At 42.9% G+C, this 24248-nt stretch overlaps 1 protein-coding gene across 11 annotated transcripts in view; it reads right to left on the bottom strand.

The window, feature by feature from the left end:
- Window positions 1-24248, bottom strand: part of elovl5 (ELOVL fatty acid elongase 5) — a 134782-nt gene that overhangs the window by 95535 nt on the left and 14999 nt on the right. The window contains exon 1 of one of the 11 annotated variants that reach the window (XM_069885999.1): window positions 22487-22519. The exons of the other annotated variants lie outside the window; for them this stretch is intronic. Within the exon in view, the coding sequence (XP_069742100.1) occupies window positions 22487-22504 (18 nt within the window). The 5' untranslated portion in view covers window positions 22505-22519. Of the gene's footprint in view, window positions 1-22486; window positions 22520-24248 lie in introns of those variants that run through there. 11 annotated transcript variants of the gene reach the window in all.

The following is a 24248-nucleotide window of genomic DNA, read 5'->3' as shown; positions in this document are numbered from 1 at the left end:
TCACATAACAAGTCAATTAGGTACAATTAAAACAGGTTTTCAAACTTTTTCTTTCCACCCACAGACCACCTTAAGCAATCCCTCACAGAGCACCTATGGTGTAGGGAATACTTAAAGTGGTATGCGAGTAGAAAGAAAAAGATTGAGAACCACTGATCTAAATCATTCTTATTTTTCTTGATTCCATGTGCCTGTCTAATTGTCTTTTAAATGCCCCTACTGTACCAGACTCCACCACCAATCCTGGCAATTCATCAAAAAACTTCTCCCTGACATCTCCCCTAAGCTTTCCTCCCCTCACCTTATATAGATTTCAACCAAAGTGACACACACGTCAAGGGGAAGGTCAATTCCTGACCGTCAGCTAACACCCACAAAACGTGCACCTTCAGCAAATGTTACGAACTGCGGCTCCGACTGCAACCAGGAGCAGCAAAGGTTGATGGTTACGTCCTGAATGGGTCTGCTCATAACTACGTTATGACACGTGCTCAGCTCTCAGTAATCTTGAACCCTAACCCCTTTGTCTGGCATGCTCAATAAAAGGATCGAATTGGGGAATCACGCTTCAACTTCTTTCCATTTCCAATGAGACTGGCTCAAACCGCGGCTCAGTCAAGCTATACTGGGAATGGAGCGATGAGAAAATGTTCAGGGACATGCCTAAACCTCAACAGACCTTTAGACGAGTTCAGCATCACAGGCAGACAAGTACTAACTGAAACAAAAACCAATTGTTGCTCAGCACTTGATGGGACACAGGAATTTGGTAAACAGTGATGAACTCACCTCTAAGCAACATTGCATTTTACCCTCCATCAATTCTAATCATGCAATGTAAAGTTTTAAGGTGTGTCAGCAATGCTCTTGACAAACCCATGACACCCCAGGCTCATAATTCTAAATTTACAATGTCTGCTGCCAATCACGTCAGCCAGCTGTCTCTCCAAATGATGTCACCATGTTTCATGATGAGTTTTGGAGGACACAGCTTTGATGTGAAATACAAGCTGCAGATTATGTAGCAATTCTCAATGCCCGATACTTATTCCTTAGTAATTTATTTGTGAATTGAATTGTTTATGGTCATATGTTCCAGCATATGGTTTAAAAAAAACTACTCTGTGTGATGTCCAGGTAAGTCAACACATCCTCAAGCACACAAAAGCATTAGAGAAACTTAGTAGCACCCGTAGGAGGCAAAGATATATAACCAATGTTTTGGGGCTGAGCCCTTTGACAAGGTATGATCAAAAAGCAGGAAGGCACCTGAATATAAAGAGAGGGGGAGGAGGGAAGAAGGGGCAGGGGGAGGAGCACAGGACAACAGCCAAGAGGCCATTGGTGGGTGTGGATAGGTGATAAAAGCTGAGAATTGATTGGGGAAGGGGGGTGAGCTCTGTGAATACAGAGCTGGAGAAAAGGACACTTGTTTGCTGAACTGCCTCGACTTCAACACTCTCCTCACTTATTTCAATCTCACCTCTCAGAACACTCTGCCCTCCACGCTCTCTGCACCAAGCCTAATCTCACTACATCAAGCCCGCAGACAAGGGTGGTGCTGTTGTGGTCTGGGGCACTGAAATTTTTTCTGCAATTACAGAGCTACCCCATGCCCCCACCAATCAATTCTCAGCCTTTCTCTCCTGCACCACCAGCAATCTGGGTTTGAAACCCCTACTGCCTGTAAGATGTTTGTACCTTCTCCCCGGATAGACGCATGGTTTCCTCAGGGTTTGCATGTTAATTGGTACAATTGTGCAGCAAAGCCCCGTGGGCAGGACTAGTCTGTTACTGTGCTTTATCTCAAAATTATATTTTGTGAAAATTAAATACCGTCTCACACTCAACAATGCCACAACCGGCATATTAAATCAGCATTGCAAACTTCTTCCCAATATGGAGCAGATGTAAAGCACACCACAAATCCACAGGTGAGCAATGGGCACAGGCATCACTAAGGGGGTGGCGCAGGCCAAGAGAACGATGCCATCGGAGGGGTTGATACCAAAATTAATCACATGGTTTTGTCTGCACGTGGCATAAGGTCAGTGCCACCGCCACCTTCGGTCAGCGGCACCAGCACCCTCCTACTCAGTCAGAGCTGCCACCATTCCTGGAGGGGTGATACCAGGAGTTACCGCACCGGGTGGCACCAACGCTAGTGACACCATTGGCATTGGCCACTTAACCGGGGTCAATATAACACCCATGACTTGTAAATTGGTACCTTCCCGTGATTTATTTATGGCTCTCCTCTTCCCCCACATTTCATGAGACAGCATCTTCTGCCTCCTTGGGCAGAGAATTCCACAGATTCACTGCTCTCTGGAAGAAGCAGTTCCTCCTTATCATCTTAAATCTACTCATCTTAATCATCATCTTAAATCTACTCCCACACATCTTGAGACTGACACCTCTTTCTTGTCTCACCTGCCATAATTACCTATTGTTGTAATTTTCTACGGTTCCAGGAGCACTGTCCATGCCATCTGGAGGAATGCCTCATCGCCAGGATTCAGACAAGCACCAGGTTCTCACCTGACTGGCAGTGAGAGGAGCTCTCCTGGTCATAACCATTGTGTACCACCCAAATATCACCCACAACACATTTTGTTCCAAGACGACTGTAACAGGGAGGAGACAGTCGTCCACCTCTTTGCAGACGGTGGCTTTGCTAAGTGTTTGGAGAAGGATGCAAAGGTTACAACTCATCCCAGGCTATAGAAAACTCTGATCTATGGGCTGTTCCCATGGACGCACACGGACACAGACATCCAGATCTCCTGGAAGATCAGCAACTTAGTGAAGGATGCCCTTTGGTCCACCCAAAACTTGATGGTCATTTAGCACATGGAGATGTCAATGAGGGAATGCTTTTGACTGGCACATTCCAGCCTGCAGGAGTCCAAGCTAAGGAATGCACTGAGACGCAGCCAATGCGACAGCTCTGTGGCGAAGATCCCCAGTCTACAGCAGCCATTCTCAACATTTTTTCCCACCTACATCCCCACCCAGGACTCTGCTCAAAGTTCATGGGCCCCTTTCCTTGTTTTGGTTTCCTCTCTCCTACTGACTACCAAAAAATTTTATGTTACATGAAATGAAAAGAAAACAAGACTTTTATTAAATGTTAACAATCAACACTGCAATGAGCATTAACAAAATTTATATGACACTAACAATCAGAAAAGACTTTGCACTGTTTTACTTTGTATTCATTATATTTTTTGATGTGAATAGAGTTTATTTTTGTAACGTGTCTCTATAAAATCTCCCCCCCACCCCATATCTTAGTCTCAGGCTTTTCAATCTCTCCTCGTACGCTAACCCCTTCATTTCCAGACGCAAGCAGCCTACAACTGTTCCAAACCTTGAACCAACTTCCAGCAACTATCCCCAGTTGCCATGGAAACACCAGGTGAGAATTCAAATCAATCATCAAGTGGGTAAACTGCCATGATAGATTCGCTTTAAATATTCTTTAGTTGCGATTACTTTGTCACCAGGTGACAGCGGGACAGAAACAGTAGCAGCAGCACATATTCAAAGTGCCTGGTTAGCGGGAAGAAAGCAACGTAACAATATTGCTTTAAATGTTTGTTAAATATAGCAGCCAATATATGTGACAGTGAATCACACCTCAGTTTTGCTCTGCAGTCATTACATTACTGATCTGAGTGGCCATCTACGACTTAAGGAGGGACAATATGCAATTATTTTTAATGACCGATTATCTCTTGAAGGCATAATCGCCCCTTGTTATCAAAAAAGTTCCCGCAGGCATAATAGACCGTGTAACTGATGCAAAGTAGCTATCTAGTTCCAGCTCAGCTCTCATGTCTGCAGATATTCAATGTTCCCTAGTCTGTAACGAGTACATCCAATAATGGTTCAAAGTTGCAAGATATGGCCACAGCACAGATCGACGCATCTCTCAGCGCTGCTGATGCATTCCCTTTGTGTTCTCACTTTTATCCATCTAGGAAGCTACTCAGTTTCCTGCATCTTCAAACGTAGATGTCAGGACGAATGTTTAAACAGACCCATCTTAAGAAATTTCATGGCCTTACCATGCATTACTCCCACGGCACCTACAGATCCAAGACTTTGGGATGGTTCCATTTAGCCATTGAGAATTATGTCCCAATTTTGGCAAGTTTACTTATTGGGAAGTCACAGCATCCTTCAGAAAGCTCAATCCCAGGTATTTGCTTACAAAATTCTGCTTCACAGATCTAGAGGTCCATGAGCACAATGAGGAAGATGTACCGAAACCTTGACTTGCAGACCTTCAGCGCAGTCCCTTTCACACTGGCGATTCCGTGCGAGTTAACCAGCTAATTTAGCAAGTCCATTCCTGGTAATTGCGTGGTATGAAACGTCCCAAACTGGCAGGGCGAGTTAAATTCAACTGGGCTCTTTACACTTGATGAAGGAAAGTCGGAAAGGCCCAAGGTGCAGCATGCCTGGTAGGTTTTCCCGCTTCCTAGTTGGGTTGGCGGTGTGAAAGGGGCTTATATTTGCTTCCATGTTCTCTTTCTGACAGTCTGAATCACCCCTAGAGCTCTAGTTTCCCGCTATATCCCAAACACTGTATGTCAGTATGTTAATTGGCCACTGCTATCTTACTGAGTGGTGAAATCTGGGGGGGGGGGGGGGAAATGAAAGAGTGTAAACATGGTGATCGACAGCATAGGCAAAATCAAGCCATCCCAAAGTCTTACATCTGTCGGTGTCGTGGGAGTAATGCATGGTAAGGCCATGAAATTTCTTAAGACAGGTCTGATTAAACATTAGTCCTGATGGTTGAAGATCCCATACTCTGTGATTCAGCAATTCAAAGACTTTAATTTAAACTGGTCATTTAAATTTTTATTTAGAGGCACAGCCCAGTAACAGGCCCTTCTGGCCCATGCGCACAGGCTGGCCAAATACACCCATGTGACTAATTGACTACAGACTCCACATGTAGGAAACCAGAGGACCCAGAAGAAGCCCATGCAGACATGAGAGGAACATATAAACTCCTTACAGACCATACCGGATTCCAACCATATGTTGCTGGTGTTGTAGCTACGCTAACCATTTGATCAGTAATAATGTAAATGGAGCAGTTATCAAACTCTGACAGTCTTCATGATAGTGAAAAGAAGCCAAGTTTATTGCAAAACGGTCTGTAATGCAGTGCGAGATTGTTTTTAATTCCCAGTTCTGAACAGTGCTGTGAGACAAAAGGAACCCTCTAAGCCCCAGAACCAAGCTCAGCAGGTTTTATTCATGATGCTAAAACTGGCTGACACAACAGGATACAAAGGTGAAGAGGTCAAAGGTCAGATGCTCTCCTGCTGCAAGCAAATTCTGGTGCAGTAAGCAATGCTGGAAATTCTGTCATGGTTTCTGACCGGCTCCAGGAAGAGGCAGGAGCACCAGCGTTGCTGTACCGCAGAAACCTGCCTGGCAACCCATTTATGAGTGACTTTGCTGCTTTCTTGTGCTGCCTTGTCTCATGCCCGAGCTTCAGCGTCCTTCAAATGCCCAATGACTGTGGCATCCTGAGTGAGATACCCATCACAGACATTTCCCACACACCTCCTATCCACGGCCTGAAACCCCAGCACCTAGACGTTCCTGCAGGGATCTGAGGTCAAGTTGCAGGAACGTCCTTCAAAATAATTCTGAGCAGAATTTTGGCACCATATCTAAAGAAGGACCTGCTAGCATTGGAGAGGGTCCTCAGGGGGTTTGGAAGAATGATCCGGGAATGACAAGGCATGAGGAGCATTTTCTTGGCTCTGGGCCTGTACTCGTTTGAGAACGATGAGGGGGAATCTCATTAAAATATTCCGAATTTTGAAAGGGCTGGATAGAGTGGGCACGAAGATGATGCTTCCAGCAATGGGAGAATCTAAGATCAGAGGTCACAGCCTCGGAATAAAAGGACGCCGCTTTAGAATAGAGAAGTTTCCTCAGCTAGAGGGCGGTGAATCTGTGAGATTCGCTGCCACAGACGTCTGTGGAGGCTGTCATGGGGTGTTGATAGATTCTTGATTATTAAGTGTTTAAAAAGTTACAGGGCCAAGGTACGAAAATGGGGTTGAGAGGAAAAATACATCAGGCATGATAAAAATGGTGGAGCAGACTTGATGGGCCAAATGGCCTAATTCTGCTACTACGTTGTATGGTTTTATAAGGTAAAGCTTGCCCCGCAAAACTCCTGTGAGTGGGATTGAAGATCACAGACTAGGCTCATCTAATTAGGAGAACATGTCAAATAACCAAGAAGCAGTGATGGTAAATGGATCACTACAGCAATTGAAGAAGGGGGGAAAATGGCACTAAAATAGTGTTAATCACATTATCAGAAAGAAGATCTTTAACATATTTAATGGTTTGAATTAAGAAGATGTAAAGAAATGTTCTTCTCTCTGGTGGGATTCCAAAATGAGCAAGTACCTTTATGTTCTGGTAGGTCAGATTCTCGAGGGAAATCAGAAAAAGCAACTTCCCAGAAGCTGTCTCAATGACGGGCTCTGACCCAAAATGTTGACCACTGATCATTCGCAACTTGCTGAGTTCCTTCAGCAGGTTATTTTTACCAGGAAGCTGTGATGGAGATTGGGAACATGAGGGGCCAGGACAGAGATGAGATAAACCGGAATTAGTGGCATGGAGCCAACCATTTTCATTCGACGCACTATTCCCACACTGACAGGTCCATCCCAGGCCTCATGCACTAGCAAACTGAGGCTACTGGTAAATTGGAGGAACAATACCTTACATTCTGTCTGGACACCTTCAAACTAGACAGCATTGACACCGACATCTCCAGTCTCGAGTCTCTCTCTTTTTGGTTCCCTCTGTCTTTCCTCCAGCTCCCCACCCCGTCCCCCTTCATTCATAGCTCCCCCCACTACCTATCATTTCTTTTCTCTTCTACCCTTCCACAATGTATCCACCTGTTACCTGTAAGCTTGTGCTCATCCCTTGGCCCCTTCCTTCCTTCCTCTTCTCTGCCTGCAGACCAGGCAGAATTTCTACTTATCTGTCGTGTATTAAAAAGTGTGTAAGTGGGGTCAAATATAGGTTTACCATTGTCAGAGTCAAACTGTCATTCCAGGTGAATGCCGGTATTGTCGCTTACATGAGTTAGTAATTGTGTACCATTTAATGTTCTCCCCTGTTTGTTTCCCATGTGTTAATAAAAGCTATGTGTGATTGTTATGTGTCTTGTGTCCAGACTCATCTCTCCGTGAACCCACAGAACCTGATACTCTTCCCAATACAATTGGGGGATAGGACTCAACAAGTCAGGGAAGACTATCTCCATCCATCCAGGAATGGAAAGAGGGCAAAGCTGATGGGATGGAGAACAACCAGATTGCTGCATTGAGCCAACCTCAGAGGGCTTCCCCTCTTTGTGGAATATGACACCATCTGCTTGGCATTGGCAAGCGAGGCAGAAACTTCCTTCTGTTTGACTCAGGCCTCCGGCAGTGATCCATTGGACCACTAGGATCTCTGCATTGTCTCTCCTGCCAACCTCGATGACAGACGTGGAAATGGCACTGAAGGGCACGCTGTACCGAGGTACATCCCTGCCAGCTTTAATTGTAGCTGCAGCAATGTTCACCTGGTCCCACACTCGAATCTCACCAGGTGTACGTTGTACAGCCGGTGTCAACCCGAGTCGGCCGTCCTTCTGCCCAGAGTGAGAAAGTCAAGGGTTCAGTCCACAGACACTGTGAACTCTCGGAGGTGCCAGGGTTAAACCATTCACCCTCTCAGGTGGACTTAAAGATTTTCTCAACTGCAAATATCAGTATGCGAGACTATTCTCATATACACAAGTGCCATGTAAAGATGTATTGAAATTCTTCCTTGCTGCAGCCACTCACCACAATACTACACCACAAGACAGAAAAAGATAAATAAATTCAATCATTTTAAATTTAGAGATACCACATGGTAACAGGCCCTTCCGGCCCAGGAGTCCATGCCGCCCAAATACACCAATTAACTTACAAACCCCGCATGTTTTTGAATACGATTTATTTTGTGTAAAATAAGTGGTGTTTCTATGGTGCCGAATTGTTTTGATGCCCCTGGGTTAGTTTATGGTTAGGGTAGCACATTGAACTTAAAGGCGTTGGACTTCAGGCTTCTGTACTTCCTGTTGCAGGTAGAAGAGGTTGCAACCATAAAGATGAGGGTCCTTTATGAGGCTGGCTGTCTTCTTGAGGCATTGCCTCACATCAATGGCCAGAATACTAGGGTTTAATGGTGGCATGGTCAACATATTGCTATTACAGCTCTAGTGACCTGGGTTTAAATCCGCCCGCTGTCAATAAGTATTTTCTCCCAGTGACCTGCGTGGGTTTCCTCCCACCCTTCAAAAATGTATGTGGTTTGTAGGGTGTATTTGAGTGGCATGGGTTCATGGGCCAGAAGGGCCTGTTACCTAAATTGTCTAAATTTTAAAAAGTTAAACAAATGTTACCTTTGTACCCTAGCTAACCCATGACGTGAGTAAAAATTAAGCTGCCTGTTGCCACAATGGTCTCTATGGGAGCTTGCCTTCCTATTGTGATAGTATGGGATCCTATCACCTCTGTATATATTTGTATATAGTGCTAATGATCGGCTGAGAGCCGTAGCCACACCTACAGGCCAGGTCATAAAGGGCTGCACCTAACCAGATCCAGGTCAGTCTGGACTGGTTGACCTTGATGTACTACGCTCCACTCTTTTGGTAATAAAAGCCTTGGTTTGAGTCTACAAGTCTTTGAGTCATTCGACACACTACACCTATATAAGGGACAGCTCTTCACATTAGAGGGATCCTGGGTTCCTGAAAGCCACCGTGTTTATGGAATGCTTTTCTTTTTCATTTCCACCACTGGCAAAATTGCAACAGCTGCAAGAAATTTCCCAGTGGTGTCATCTCTGCTCACTTCACATCTGGAAGTATTTTCATACATACCTCAGGTAATGTCAGAGCTCATGAACACCCAAGAGTATTGGAGCATCTCTGCCCATGACCATAAGAAACTACAGGGAGTTATGAATGCAGCTCAGACCATCTCACACCCCCTACCCCCATCCTCAGCATCTCTAGCGACACTCAGGAGAGCCGCCAACATATTAAAAAACTCATCCGTTCCCTGCTGCGCTCTCTTCTCCCTCCTCCCGTCCAGCAGAAGAAACTCAATTTCAAACACACCCACCACCAGATTCAAGGTCAGTTTCTTCCCCACTGCTATCGACTTTTGAATGGACTTTTCTTAAATAAAAGATGATCTATTGAATCGCACAATCCCCATCTTTTCAAGGATCTAACTGTTTTTAAAATCGGTAACACTTTTGTTTTATTACTGCACTACCAAAGTATAGGTTTGTGGCCACTGGAATCACAGTGGACACGACAAAATAACCACGCAAGGCGTTTTTCAAGTGAATCAAACGGATTTACTCTTCATAACCTGCGCAACCTTTTAAAATCCAGAATCATATGCTCGACACGCACTGATGTCATCAAGCACCGACGTCATCACGCACTGATGTCACATGGCCAGTTCGATGCCTTCTAGGAGTTGTAGAGCTGCCATAGGGCTGCTACAGGTCGACTTGCCTGCAGATTTTTCACTGTACCTCAGTACATGTGAAAATAAACAAATGAATTCAATTCTGCGCAGACTGTCTAAATTAGCCATTCTCAACCTTTTTTGGCTATGGTACTCTGCCTTCTTCCCAGTGAAGCAGTCAAGTATAGCAAGTTTCTTCTGTTCCTCTCCCACCGACTACATAAAAATTATTTCATGATTTCGGTCTGTGAACCCCCTTAAAAGTGCTTGTGGCTCCAGGGGGCCTGAACGACCTCTGATGAGATTGGCTGGCCTACATCAACCATTCCTCTGGCTTTGTAGGAACTCCTCTGTAGGAGTTGTATCCCTCCTGAATCCTTTGCTACATTTCTAAACATTTCCATTCACAAGCAGGAACCCCAATATTCTCTATCCCACATAAAAATGATAAGAGTAGAAAGAACTCACACCATTACAAACATAGAAACCAATGTCATGAAGTTAAACAGAACAGAAACAGACCCTCTGGCCCAGAGTCTATGTCAGCCATTATCCACCCATTCACACTCAGCCCATGTTTGATTCTCCTGACATCCTCACCAACTGCCCCAGATTCTACAATCGTCTATGTAGTAGGGGCACATTCACAATGGTCGACTCAACTACCAACTCCATTAGCAGTTCTTGAAGAGTTGGGGGGGGGGGGAAGAGAAGGGGGGCAAAGTGTGCAGTTACAGGGAGAAGGTGCAAACTCCATGCATGGATAACAGTGGAGCTTGCATTGGATCCAGGGTTAGACCCAAGGATCCAGGACAACATCTATCATTAGAACATGTAACATAGAAATCTACAGCAAAGTACAGTTTGAAAACCACTGTTTTAATCATCTCTAATTGACTCGTTATGTGCACAGTTTCATAACTCCAAAGGAAATGGGCCAATTATTTTACTCAAGCAAAATATTTCAATAACAATTGGGTCTAGAGCAGTGGTCCTCAACTTTTTTCCCCCACTCACATATCACCTTAAGTAATCCTTTTATAATCACAGAGCACTGATGGCATAGGGATTATTTAAAGGGAGATGTGAGTGGAAAGAAAAAGGTTGAGAACCACTGGTCTAGAATTTCCTGACTGCATAACCCTCCAGTTTTCTGTTCCATGCATCTATCTCATCGTCTCTTATTGTACTTGACTCCACCACCATTGCTGGCTGCATCCACCACTCAGTGTGAAGACCTTGTATTTTACATCCTCCCTGTTCTTACTCCCAAGCGCTTTAAAACTATGCCCCCCTGGTGTTAGCCATTTCATACCTGGGGGAAAAAAGTCTGGCCATCCATACAATCAATGCCTCTCATTGTTTTGTACACCTCTATCAGGTTATCCCTCATCCTTCATAACTCCAAGGGGAAAAGACTGCATTCACTCAACCTATCCTCATAAGGCACACTCTCCAATCCACACAACATCCTTGTCAATTTCTCTGCAAGCTCTCCATAGCCTCCACATTTTCCTGCAATGAGGTGACCAGAAATGATCACAATATCATTGACAAATATTCTTGCAGTCTGTCAACAAATTAACAATCCCGCATTGATTTGCTGGTATGTTTTTGTTTGGACGGTAACTGGACTAAATGACTACCAGTCAGTGACACTGACTTCTATCATCATGAAGTGATTTGAACAATTGGTAATGGAACACATCAAATCACACCTTCTGGGGACATTGCATATCATCAAAACCGGTCCACAGATGAGGCTGTAGCCCTGACCCTCCCCTCCGTCCTGATCTACCTAGAGGCTTCAGTTCATTGACCAGCTCAGCATTCAACATGATCATACCTCAGAGGCTGGTGGATAAACTGCTCTTGCTGGAACTTAACACCCCTCTCTGCAACTGGATGCTGAACATTTTGTCTAAAAGTCCACAGTCAGTATGGGTTGGTTATCTGTTGTGTCTCTAGTTTCATTTTTTCCCTTCTCACTCCTCCCGTACCCCATCTCACTAAACACTGGCACACATCGTGGCTGTGTACTCAGCCCACTACTGTTTGTACTGTGGACTCATGAATGCACTGTCAAATTCAGTTCAAACAGAATTATCAAGTTTGCAGATGATACAACAGTAGTTGGCCTTATTGACAATATATCTGGCTCTCCATCCCATAGGATGATGATGGTTCCTTTCAGTCAGTTTGTGGGGTTTGATATGTGGACCACTCCTCAGAAGGGAACAGCGTGTGAGTGAATGGATTTAGGTGAGTAGGGGGTGCACAGATCCAGACCCACCCTCTTGACATCCCCTCTGGATCCAGCGGCATAGTGAAGTCCAAGAATGGAAAGGAGAAGTTCTGTTGCAGTGAATGGCCAGACCAAGTTTTGATGCAAGGGAATGCCCTTTCCGCGCTTCACGGCATGTGTTTTCTAGACGGCCGTTGATCCTATGAGAGGGTTTGTCCATCCTTTGACGGGTCTTATTTTTCATCCTGCAGGGTGTCTAGCCAGGCAAGCCGGTTTAGTCGCTGACAGCCTCCACGGAAAGTGACAGAGAGTCAACATTCACAAAAGGCAAGAGACAGGCAGGCAGCATCCGTGGAAGGCAATACATAGTCGATGTTTTGGGCCAAAACTCTTCATCGGGAACAAGTGGGGGAAAAAGATTGATGAGGAGAGATGCTGCTTCACCCAATGAATTCCTCCAGCAGATTACTTTTCTATTTTGGTGTGGTCTTTCTTTTTACAAAAATACACCTTATTCTTGATAAATTAAAAATGTTAAAAAATTACTTCATCTAACAGATACAACACAGTAACAGGCCCTTCCAGCCCACAAGCCTGTGCCATCCAAATATACCCAACTAACCTATTGACTCTGCACATCTTTGGAACGTGGGAGGAAACCAGAGCCCCCAGAGGAAACCCACGCAGGTCCTGGGGAGAAAGTATAAACTTCCTACAGACAGGGCCAGATTTGATCCAGCAGCCCCAGTTCGCTGTCTGCATAGAACTTGTGCATTGTCCTTGTGCCCGCGCAGGTTCCCTTTTACTTCCTATGGATGCTGCGTGACCTGCTGAGTTTCTCCCACATTCTTCGTGTGTTGCACTGTTCGGCAGCTTAATGGTTGGTTGGAAGGTTGGCCATTGTAACTTACTTCAAGAGTGGAGGTGAGAGGAGTCACATGATGGAGTAGTGGCTGGTAGGAGAATACCAGCCCTCTCCAGAAAAGAAGGAAAAAAAGTGAAGAAAAAGCAAAGCCCCAGACACACAAATCACCGCAAATAAAAAAATAAAGGTGTGGAGAAAATGGCACCTAAGAAAGAAAAGTCAAAAACAATGAAAAGAAAAGAAGAAAGTCGCCGGAAGAGAAAGGTGAAGGCCTTACCTGCATGAAAAAGCAGGGACCCGCCATGGAAAGAGAAGCCACTCCCCGAGGTTAGTGGAGACACCGCGGGGACTCCAAAAATGGCTCAAGGAGCCAAACAGGGGTGCGCAACTGCGCATGCGCAATGCGCACGACAAGAACAACCCCGACTGGAGGGGGGACCAGCTCTGGAGTGAAACTCCACAGCACGAAGTGCTGAGAGAGACCCGACAGTAGGGCTCCCAGCTGGAAGTTAGAGAAAACAATGGGTACGGGAGGAGTGAGAAGGAAAAAACGAAACTAAAGACACAACAGATAACCAACCCAGAAGAAGAGGACCAACATCAAGACACCATGGAAAAAAAAATACCCAACAAACTGAGACAAGCAGCTCAACAAGAAAGTCAGAAGAGACACAGATACAAGGAAGAGAAATAGAAGACATAAACCCAAGAGCAGACACAGAAGAAGGAGGAGAGCACCAAGCTCTGCACAGAGAAATAGGAGGTAAAATTAATGGACAGTACATAGATAAAAAATGTTTTCAAGAACAAATGAAAGCATTAAGAGAATGGCTGACACTAGAATTTAGTGAAATAAAAAGAAAAATGAAAAGTACAGAAGAAAAAGTGAGTAGAATAGAGCTGGTCATAACAGATGTAGGGAAAAGATTAGAAAATGGCGAAGAACGTGTAATGGCGGTAGAAATGGAAGTGAATGACTTCAAAAGAAAATTGGAAGAAAGTGACAAAAAAGTTAAAGAAACACAGTTGTTAGCTCAGAAGATGGATTTAAAGGAAAACTATAGTTGGCGAAACAATATAAAGATAGTGGACCTTAAGGAAGATGAAGGCAAAGATATGAAAGAATTTATAAAAGAATGGATCCCAAGGACCTGGGAATGCCAGAAATGCAGGAAGGAATGGAAATAGAAAGGGCACACAGAACATTAGCCCCGAAACCACAGTCACAACAAAAACAAAGATCCGTTTTAGTAAAATTCCTGAGATACACGACAAAAGAAAATATATTGGAGAAGGCAATGAATAAAATGAGAGAAGACAAAAAACCACTGGAATACAAAAGTCAAAAAAAAATTTTTCTACCCAGACACAAGTTTTGAGCTCCTGAAGAAGAGGAAGGAGTTTAACGCAGCAAAATCAATCCTATGGAAGAAAGGCTATAAATTTATATTAAGATATCCAGCGGTGCTTAAAATAGTTTCCCGGGGCAGCAAAACAGACTGTTCTCGGATCTGGAGAAAGCACAAGAATTTGCAGAACGCCTGCAAGATAGAAAGAGAGATGAAGAGATGTAACAAGAACAAAGAATGATGACTAACTACATATAAAGAAGTAAAAATAATGTATAAGTAAGAATTAAAGGAAGGAAGAAAAGGGAAGTAAGGGAGAAGGGGGAAAAAAGAGAAGGGCTTAAAAAAATTAATAATAAATAAATAAATGATAAAAAAGGAAAAGAGAAGAAAAGAGGGGGAGTTTGTTGTAATGTGAAGATAAAAGTCTTTTCTGGAGGAGGTTGGGTGGGAGAGAATAACAGTCACTGTGAAATCAGTTGACACTTACGAACGGGTTCGCAGTCCAAATGGAGAGGGGAGTTGTGGTTGCCCGGCAAGGGACAAGGGGCAACTCAGAGAGGGGGGGTCACACTTGGGGTTAAGGGAATTTTAGATGTGGGAATGGTTGAAATATTTTATGTTTTAGAAGTGTTGTCATACAGTGCGTTCAAAAAAAGAAAACTGAGAAATGGAAATGGGGAAAAGGGGAAAGGTGGTGGTGAAGCGGAAATGTGATGTAAACAAAGTTTGAGATAGCCATGTTGAACTATATGACTGTAAATATTAACGGAATACATAACCAAATCTAAAGGAAGAGACTATTAAATTTAGTGAAAAAAGAAAAAATAGATATAGCATTCGTGCAGGAATCACATCTAACTGAAGTGGAACACAAGAAATTAAGGAGAGACTGGGTAGGGCACGTAGCGGCAGCATCAAATAACTCAAAAGCCAGAGGTGTAGCTATATTAATCAATAAAAATGTACCAATCAAAATAGAGGAGGAAATAATAGATCCAGCAGGGAGATATGTAATGATAAAGTGTCAGATATATTCAGAATTCTGGAATTTGGTCAATATATATGCACCTAATGAAGAGGATCAAAAGTTTATGCAAGATATTTTTTTTTGTAGATACGCAATAGGAGGGGACTTTAACCTTAATTTGAATTCAAAGATGGATAAAACTGGTCAAAAGACTAGCAGAAAGAACAAAGTAGCCAAATTTATGGTTAAATCAATGCAGTAAATGCAACTTTTGGATATATGGAGGAGACAACATCCAAAGGAGAAGGAATACTCATATTATTCGAGTAGACATAAAACATACTCAAGAATTGACCTGTTCTTCTTGTCAGCCCATATCCAAGGGAGAGTTAGGAAAATGGAATATAAAGCTAGATTGTTATCTGATCACGCACCCCTGTTATTAGCAATAGAGCTAGAGGACATCCCACCAAGAACGTATAGATGGAGATTAAACTCCATGCTACTTAAAAGACAGGACTTTAGAGAATTTAATGAGCGCCAAATTAAAATGTACTTTGAAATAAATACGGAACCAGTGAAAGATAAATTTATATTATGGGATGCAATGAAAGCTTTCATCAGAGAGCAGATAATAAGTTAAGTAACTAAGATGAAGAAGGGCTACAATCGGAAAATAGAACAGCTGGAAAGGAAAATAGTAAGTACAGAAAAAGAACTACCAACAAGGGAAGATACAACAAAAAGAAGAGAATTGGTGGACAAAAAAATAAAATATGAAACACTACAAATGTATAAGGTGGAGAAGAACATAATGAAGACAAAGCAGAAGTATTATGAGCTAGGAGAAAATATGCACAAAATAGCTTGGCAGCTTAAAACAGAACAAGCTAAAAGAACGGTATTGGCATCAAGGAAAAAGGACAAACAAACTACATATAACCCAACAGAGATCAATGAAAACTTCAAGGAATTCTACGAGCAATTATACCAAACTGAGAGTGAAGGGAAAGAAGACAAAATAGATGAGTTTCTAGCTAAAATTGAACTACCGAAATTGCAAGAAGAGGAGCAAAACAAATTGATAAAACCATTTGAAATAGAGGAAATACAGGATATATTAAAATAGCTACCGAACAATAAAACGCCTGGAGAGGACGGACTCCCAATAGAATTCTATAAAGCATTTAAAGACTTATTAATTCCTCCTCTCCTGGAAGTAATGAACCAGACTGAAGAAACACAAAACATGCCAAATTAATGTAAAACAGCAATAACTACAGTAATACCAAAGACAGGGAAAGATCCACTAACACCATCATCGTATCGACCAATATCTCTACTTAACTCAGATTATAAGATAATAGCAAAACTATTAGCAAACAGATTGGCCGACTGTGTACCAAAAATAGTAAAACTAGATCAAACTGGATTTATTAAGAAAAGACGAACAATGGACAATATCTGTAAGTTCATTAACTTAATCCATGGAATATAAGGAAATAAGACGCCAACAGTGGTGGTTAATTTAGACGCAGAGAAAGCCTTTGACAGGGTAGAATGGAATTACTTATTCAAAGTACTATAGAGGTTCAACCTACCAGAGAAATATATTAATTGGATTAAAGCATTATATAAGGGACCATTGGTGAAGGTGACAGTAAATGGATATATATCGAAACAATTTAAATTAAGCAGGTCAACTAGGCAGGGATGTCCACTATCTCCCTCAGTGTTTGCTTTACCTACAGAACCCTTGGCAGAACTGATAAGAACAGAAAATAAAATAAAAGGGATAAAAATAAAAGAGAAGGAATATAAAATCAGTCTATTTGCAGATGACATCATAGTATACTTAACAGATCCAGAATTATCAATAAAAGAATTACATAAGAAATTGAAGGAATATGGAGAAATATCGGGGTACAAGATCAACGCAAATAAAAGTGAAGCGATGCCAATGAATAATGCGGATTTCACAAAGTTTAAGAAAGAATCACCATCTAAATGGCAAACACAAGCAATCCGATACCTAGGTATTAGACTAGATAATAATCGAGGCCATCTATACAAATTAAATTATCAGCCATTAATGAAGAAATTACAAGATGACTTAGAACATTGGAAAGATTTACCACTATCACTGAGAGGAAGGGTAAATTGCAGTAAAATGAATATCTTCCCAAGGATACAATACCTATTTCAATCGTTACCAATTCCCTTAACAGAGAAATTCTTCAATGAGCTAAAGAAAATAATAAGGAAATTCTTATGGAAAGGGGGGAAACTGAGGATAGTGCTAGATAAATTAACAGAATGGTACAAACAAGGGGGCTTACAGCTACCAAAATTTAAGAATTATTATAGAGCAGCACAATTAAGTTATCTATCAGATTTTTATCAAACAAGGGAAAAACCAGATTGGACCAGGTTAAAGCTAGATAAAATAGGGGAGAAGGTACCAGAATATATACTTTATAAGTGGGATGAAAAACTGGTGCAACATAGAAGTTCACTAGTACTGCACCATCTGCTCAACATTTGGAAGAAGATTCACGTAGAAAGGAAAAAAAAAATTACCAACTACCAAAATTATTATTGACCAAAATCAACTAATCCCTTTCACAAAAGATAACCTTTCCTTTAGAGAATGGGAGAGAAAAGGGATCAAAAGAATAGAAATTTGTTTTTTGGGAAATTATTTATTATCTTTTGAACAAATGAAGTACCAATATGGTATAACTCACGGTACAATGTTTGCATACCACCAACTGAAAACCTACTTAAAGGACAAATGGGAAGCAGGCTGAGGCTACCAGAATGAAGCAGCTTTGAATATGTGATTACAGACACAATGACAATTAAAAGATTTATAACAAACATGTACATCGAGCTGCAAGAGAAAGAGAATGATGAAATATGCTGTAAACCCAAAGAAAAGTGGAACAAGATCTAAACATAAAGATAAAGAATGAAACATTGGAAAAGCTGTGCTCCAGAACTATGAGAAAATCAATAAACACGAGGATACACATGATACAATATAATTGGTTACACAGGCTATACACCACGTCCCAAAAGTTAAATAAATGGGACCCAACAGTATTTGATAGATGTTTTTGCTGTAAGAAGGAAATGGGAACAACAGTACATGCAATTTGGGCATGTGAGAAAGTGGAAAAGTTTTGGGAAGATTTAAATCAGGTATTAAATAAAATTACAAAAAGCAACATGCCAAAAAATCCAGAGATCTTTCTTCTAAGTAATATAAGAAGTAAAGAACTTGGACTCGATTTGGATGGAGCACAAAAAAGATTTATTATGATAGCCTTAGCTGTAGCAAAAAAATTTATAATGTCAACCTGGAAATCAGAAGAGAGCCTGAGAGTACAGCAATGGTACATGGAAACGAATAAATGTATTCCATTGGAAAAAAATAACATATAATTTAGAAAATAAAGTCACAGTATTCGAACAAATTTGGGAACCATACATGGAATATAACAGAGAGGGCCTACCGCGGACCTCCACCTCCTAAAATGACAAAATGAGAAGAAGACAAAATGAACTGACCCAGTATGTAAAAGTAGATGATACAATTTTCTTATTTATTTTCATTGTGTGATGACATTGTTTAATGGGTTTATTGTATTGTATATGTTGAACGTTTAGTGGGTCGGGAGGGGGAAGGAAGGAGGGAGGGAAGGGAGGGGGGGGAAAAGGGGAGAAAATTACACTGTGTATATTCAAGAGGGAAATGTTTGTGTGTATTTTGGTTAATATGGTTCATAGTTTGAAAAATAAAAAAAATTTAAAAAAAGAGTGGAGGTGAGAGGTTAAAGGATCAATGTAAATAGGCACTGGTTGATTGACATGGACTCAATGGCTAAAGGGCTTGTCTCCCAGCTCTGTACCTTAATGCCTCAACTCTCTGGTGTCACCTTCCTCTCCCTTGCCTGCAGGAGTAAACATTTTGTGTACACGGTCATCTTTGTTCTGATTTTCCAAGTCTGTTCGTGACTCATCCTAGACTACAAGACCACTGTTTTACTCATAAGTTGTCTGGGTCGCATGAGATTTAGGAGCAGGTTAAGTTCTCCAGTCCCGAAGAACCCCCAAGTGTAACCAATAAAAGGCAAAGTCAATGGGAATCCAGGCAGTGTCTTTTTTTAAACAATTAGTGGTGCTGCTCAATGGGTTCAATACCAAGAAAAGCCTCACCCAGTCATCTGGTTGTCAGCTGATGGCCAGTCTGAATAGCATGGAGTTGTGACAAAGGGTCTGGATCTGAAGTGTTGACTGATCCTCTCTCCACAAATGCTGTCTGGCCTACCCAGTGTTCTCAATACTTTGTGGGTTTGTTTCAGTGGGACTAGAGTCTCTAGCCCACGGCAGACAAAAGTCAAGATTCAGAGCAAATTCGGGGACTGGGCTTCAGTGACCAGCGAGCCTTCGCAGAGGGTAGACACTCAGTTTCCCTTTCGTAGCCGGAGCTTCCTGCAGCTCAACACGGGAACCTCGCTCAGAATTAGAGTAGGGATGTGAAAGGATTGAAGGTCGTTATGGAGGGGGCACGGGACTCGAACAATATGCAAAGCCATTGATTTCTGTCCATCTCTCCATACCTGGCAATACAAATTTACAGTAATAAGATTTAAATGCTATCTCTATTTCTTGACTCATTAATGCAGTGTTTCTGTCGCGATGCTTTAAAATAGAAGCTGTTATCCTTTGGTTATTTTAATGTTTTTTGAGAAGTTAGAAATGAGGAACCCGTGAAGTCATTTAGGGACCCAACCAGTGCGGTACAGATGGCAGGGAGCATTACACAAAATTGGGCTTCTTGAGTTACTATTACGTAACCAGGGGGAAATCTCAAATACATTGGAGCTTCAGAATTCTGCTATGCACCTTGTCCTTAGGAGTGCAAGTGCTGACTGTCGCTGTAAGATTATCGACTTGGTGAAGGGCTACCTGAAACTGTTAGTCTACCAAGCTGAGTGACGTATCGTTGCTCAGTGCGGACTCTGTGGAGAAGGATCACAGTCTTTACTCCTATCACCATGGAAATCTGATGAGCTGGACCCTGTGTTACTCTTTGTGAATGCAAGGAAGAGGCATCGGTGGTCCTGACATTGTTTGAATGTTGAAAATGACACGTCCTGATAGGATTTACGGTGGCACGGTTAGCACAACCGTATAGCACACCAGTGACCCAGGTTCAATCTGGCGCTGTCTGTAAGGAGTTTGTATGTTCTCCCCCTGACTTGTGTGGGCTTCCTCCGGATGCACCGGTTTCCTCTCATCCTCCAAAAACCTATGAGGTTTGTAGGTTAATGGGTGCATTTTGGCAGTGCAAGCTCATAGGCCAGAAAGCCCTGTTACCGTGCTGTACGCTATCTCTAATTTTTTTTTAAAAAGGACAGAATAACACTGGAGAAAGTGGAGGTCTATTGCCACTTAATATTGGAAAGGAATTCTAGTCAGCTGTTCACGGTATCCTGTCTCCTCCCATCACGAGTTGTACAAACTGAACCAACCCTGTGAATGAAACTGTCAGATTAAACAGCAGGCAGCTTCAGTGCTTTCAAGGTGAGTGTTAGAAGCTGGGAGAGGGGTTACACTGCTTCCACTGGCAAAGGCAGGATTGAAAGGGAGCCTTGGCGAGGCTAGATTGTAAGGAGAGGTGCTGGAGAATATTGGAAGGGGTCGAAGGTGTTGAAGGCTGACGGGATTTATTATATTTTGCAAAGTAATCAATGGCAATTCTACATGCCAGAATAGACAAAAACAGTTTCACACATGAGAAAGCAGGAACAAGCAGTCTCCCACTGATAGGCGAATGCAGTATGCATTAATCTCAGTCCAGATGAACATATCCAAGCAGTAACACATAACTTAGTGACATTGCAAGTATCATTGCAACTGAAACAAGCTATCCAACCTCAAACCTTGAATCTCAAACACTTTCACATCAACTAAACATTGTTTGACAAAGTTAACTCTGTATGAACCAGCTGCATTAATATTAATTCATTTGACAGCATCTATATTTCAAGATTAGAATCACAAAGTTGTACAGCTTGGGAATAGACTCATCAAGTCCATGGTGACCCATTGACCCCCTTCTATTCTCCCCACATTTCCTTCAATTCTTCCCATTCACTCACACACTGGGGGCAATTTTAGAACAGCTAATCAATCTGCCCCAGTTGGAACATGGGAGGAAACGGAGCCCCCGGAGAAAACCCATACCGTCTGTGCACTGCACACAGCAGCACACACACATGCTCATACATGTGTGCACGGACAGATATACACATACACAAGTGCACACACTATATACACACATTGGGGGAAGGAAGTAACTGAGCCCACTGAAAGGTGCATATTGTCACCAGAAGATAAAATGACCGTCTTGGACAGCCTGGTGTGATGTTCGACAAACAGTATTTGAAAATGCCTAGCAGAGGAAGATGAATCCACTCAAGAAACAGCATCATCTGATAGCAGTTGATAGGACTGGAAAGGAATATTTGGTACAAATTTAAAATCCATTCAAATCTCATCACACTAATTTAATGGCAAGAAAGGCTCAGCATGTGACAATGATGTTGCTGGTAAGGTAAAAGAGGAGACTGGAGAGGCTGCAGCTACTAGAACACAGAACATCGCACCACAGTACAGGTTCTTCAGCCCATGATGTTGTGCTGACTTCTTTAAACCTACTCTAATCCTTCCCTATCTCAAAACCCTCTATTATTCTTACATTCCTTGTGCCCATTTAAGTATTTACCAGCCTCCACTACCACCCACGGCAATGCATTCCAGGCACCCACCACTCTGTGTTTAAAAAAAAGTTACCTCTGGCATCTCTCCTAAACTTTCCTCCACGAACCTTCTACAGAATGCCCTAGGGCATTTGCTTTTGTTGCCCTCCGTCTGGGCCCCTCATCATCGTAACACACAGAAGTGCTGGAGAAAATCAGCAGGTCTTGCAACATTCTTTATGTAGCAAAGATACCTAACCATTGTTTTGGGTCTGAGGCCTCAAAGATGCATAACCAACATTTCAGGCCTGAGCCTGCAATCACAGTGTCAGCAGATTTTCTTGTTTAATCCCCTCGTAATCTTATACACATCCATTAAGTCACCTCTCATCTTTTGTTGCTCCAAAGTCACCTTTGCTTCATAAATCATGTTCTCCAATCCAGGCAAATCTCCTCTACGCTCTCTCTAAGAGCATCTCCATCCTTCCTGTAACCGCAACCAAATGCAATACTCCAAGTAATGGGAGGAACTCAAGGGGTCAATCAGTATCTGTGGGACACACCGTGCTGCCCCAGAACTGAGAAAGTATTAAAAGGGAGAGGAGGAGGAGACAGTCATAGCATTCAACAGCACGTAAACAGGCTCCACAGACCAACATGAGCACCCGCCAAGTTGGTCCCATTGCATCCATTTAACACTCACCCCTTTAAAACTCTCCATGTGCCTGTCTTTGAAACATCTACCTCTGGCAGTTCATTCCACTGGCCCTGGGTGGTCGGTGGTCAGAGGAGGGATGAAGGATGATGGACAGATGGAAAGGGGGGGGCAGAAGAGATCAGGAGGGTGGAGTTGGAAGACATAAAAGCAGGGCAACGATAGGTTAAAGCATCAGAGAAACAATAAGGGCAAACCGAGTGGAGGAGTGAGGGTGAAGGCGGAGACAGCGGCTGATGGAGTGGGATAAGTGGATCCACGTAAAGGAACGGGGAGAGGAGGGAAATGGGTGTGTGGATGGTGGACAGGTAGAGAAGACATGGGAGGGGATGAAATTGAGTAACTGGAGAATGGGGTGAGGGGGGATAGAAAGAAGGTGAGTGTGAGGAAGATGGGGAGGAGAGAGAAGGCTTGCCACTCTGTCACTAGCTGTGTCCTTCCAGTCAATCACATCACATTAGTTCTACAGCCAACTTTACCTCCATTTCACTGGATAGCCTGAAAACTTGAGACACACAGGAGACTGCAGATGCTGGAATCTGAAGCCAAACACACTCTGCTAGAGGAACCCAGCGGGTCGAGTGGCATTGGTGGGAGAGGAAAGGATGGTCAATGTTTTGAGCCCTTTTCCACCAACCCCCACCCTCACCCTGGAACTTAGGTCCCATCTCCATCTACCCAATGGAGTCTCCTCCTCTTTTCCCCCCTCTCCGCCCCTTCAGTTCCATCTGATCTTTCTTTAAATTCCAATTCTCTCCAAACACTGGCAGCCTTTGTCTCTCATCACCCCATTCCCCTGTGTGACTCACCTTCCTCCACCCAACCCCGTGGCTTTTCTTACTTTTCCCTGCCTTTATATGGCATCTGCCAATCCTCTGCCTGTCATGTTTCACCTTCACATGGTCCACCGGTGGTCTCAGCGAGAGGTCTCGGCTTGAAACGCCAACCATCCTTCCTCCTTCCCCCCCACCACTGACACTGCTCAACCCGATGTATTCCTCCAACAGGGTATTTTTTGACTTGAAAAATTGATCTCTGCTGGGGTTTGCAGGGCGGGAGCAGCATTAGAGATTTCTCTGAGCTGTCAGTGTCAGGTGAACAAGGTGTGACAGAGTATTTAGAGGTGGTTTGGGAGGAATTGTTAGAGCAGCTTGCACACACACATTTTAAAACAGAATATTTGCAGGACTTTTGCAGAATGCTTTTTGCAGGAGGCAACAAAGTATGGACAGCAGCTTGCCTGGGAGAGCATGTGATCTTTGCAGGCAGAGAACTGAGAACTGTTTTGCTCTCAGAGAGAAGGTGTGAAACAGAGAATGGAGTCACAGAAATTATTTCCAGAAGGACAAAGCTGGCAAACTTTGGAAGGCTGCCTGGTCAAAGGAGAACACTGGCGATCTGACAGGTGACCTGAAAGAAAGAGGATCATCTGGAGAACCCTGAAGGGGGCAAGTTTTGTCAGCAAGACTGATTGAGAAGGAATCAGTTGCGGATGTCCTAGAAAAGGAATCTCTCTCTGAAAACCAGCAAGTACCCTCCTGAGAGGTAATCATTTGCCTGTTAAGCACCAAAGATTGGTGAACTTTGTTAATGCTAACTTCTATGCACAGTACAAGAATTGCCTGCAACCAGTGAGATTGGACTGTGATCCAAAGAACTTTTCCAATCTTAAATATACATTACACACACCTGCACTTAGTATTAGAGGGGAAATTAAGTAGTTAGGTAGGTTAAGTAATAAGTTAAATTC

This window comes from Narcine bancroftii, chromosome 6, assembly GCF_036971445.1.
Source record: "Narcine bancroftii isolate sNarBan1 chromosome 6, sNarBan1.hap1, whole genome shotgun sequence".
Classification (NCBI taxonomy): domain Eukaryota; kingdom Metazoa; phylum Chordata; class Chondrichthyes; order Torpediniformes; family Narcinidae; genus Narcine; species Narcine bancroftii.
Note: the sequence above shows the minus strand (reverse complement) of the source record. Positions and strands in the feature narration are given on the sequence as shown.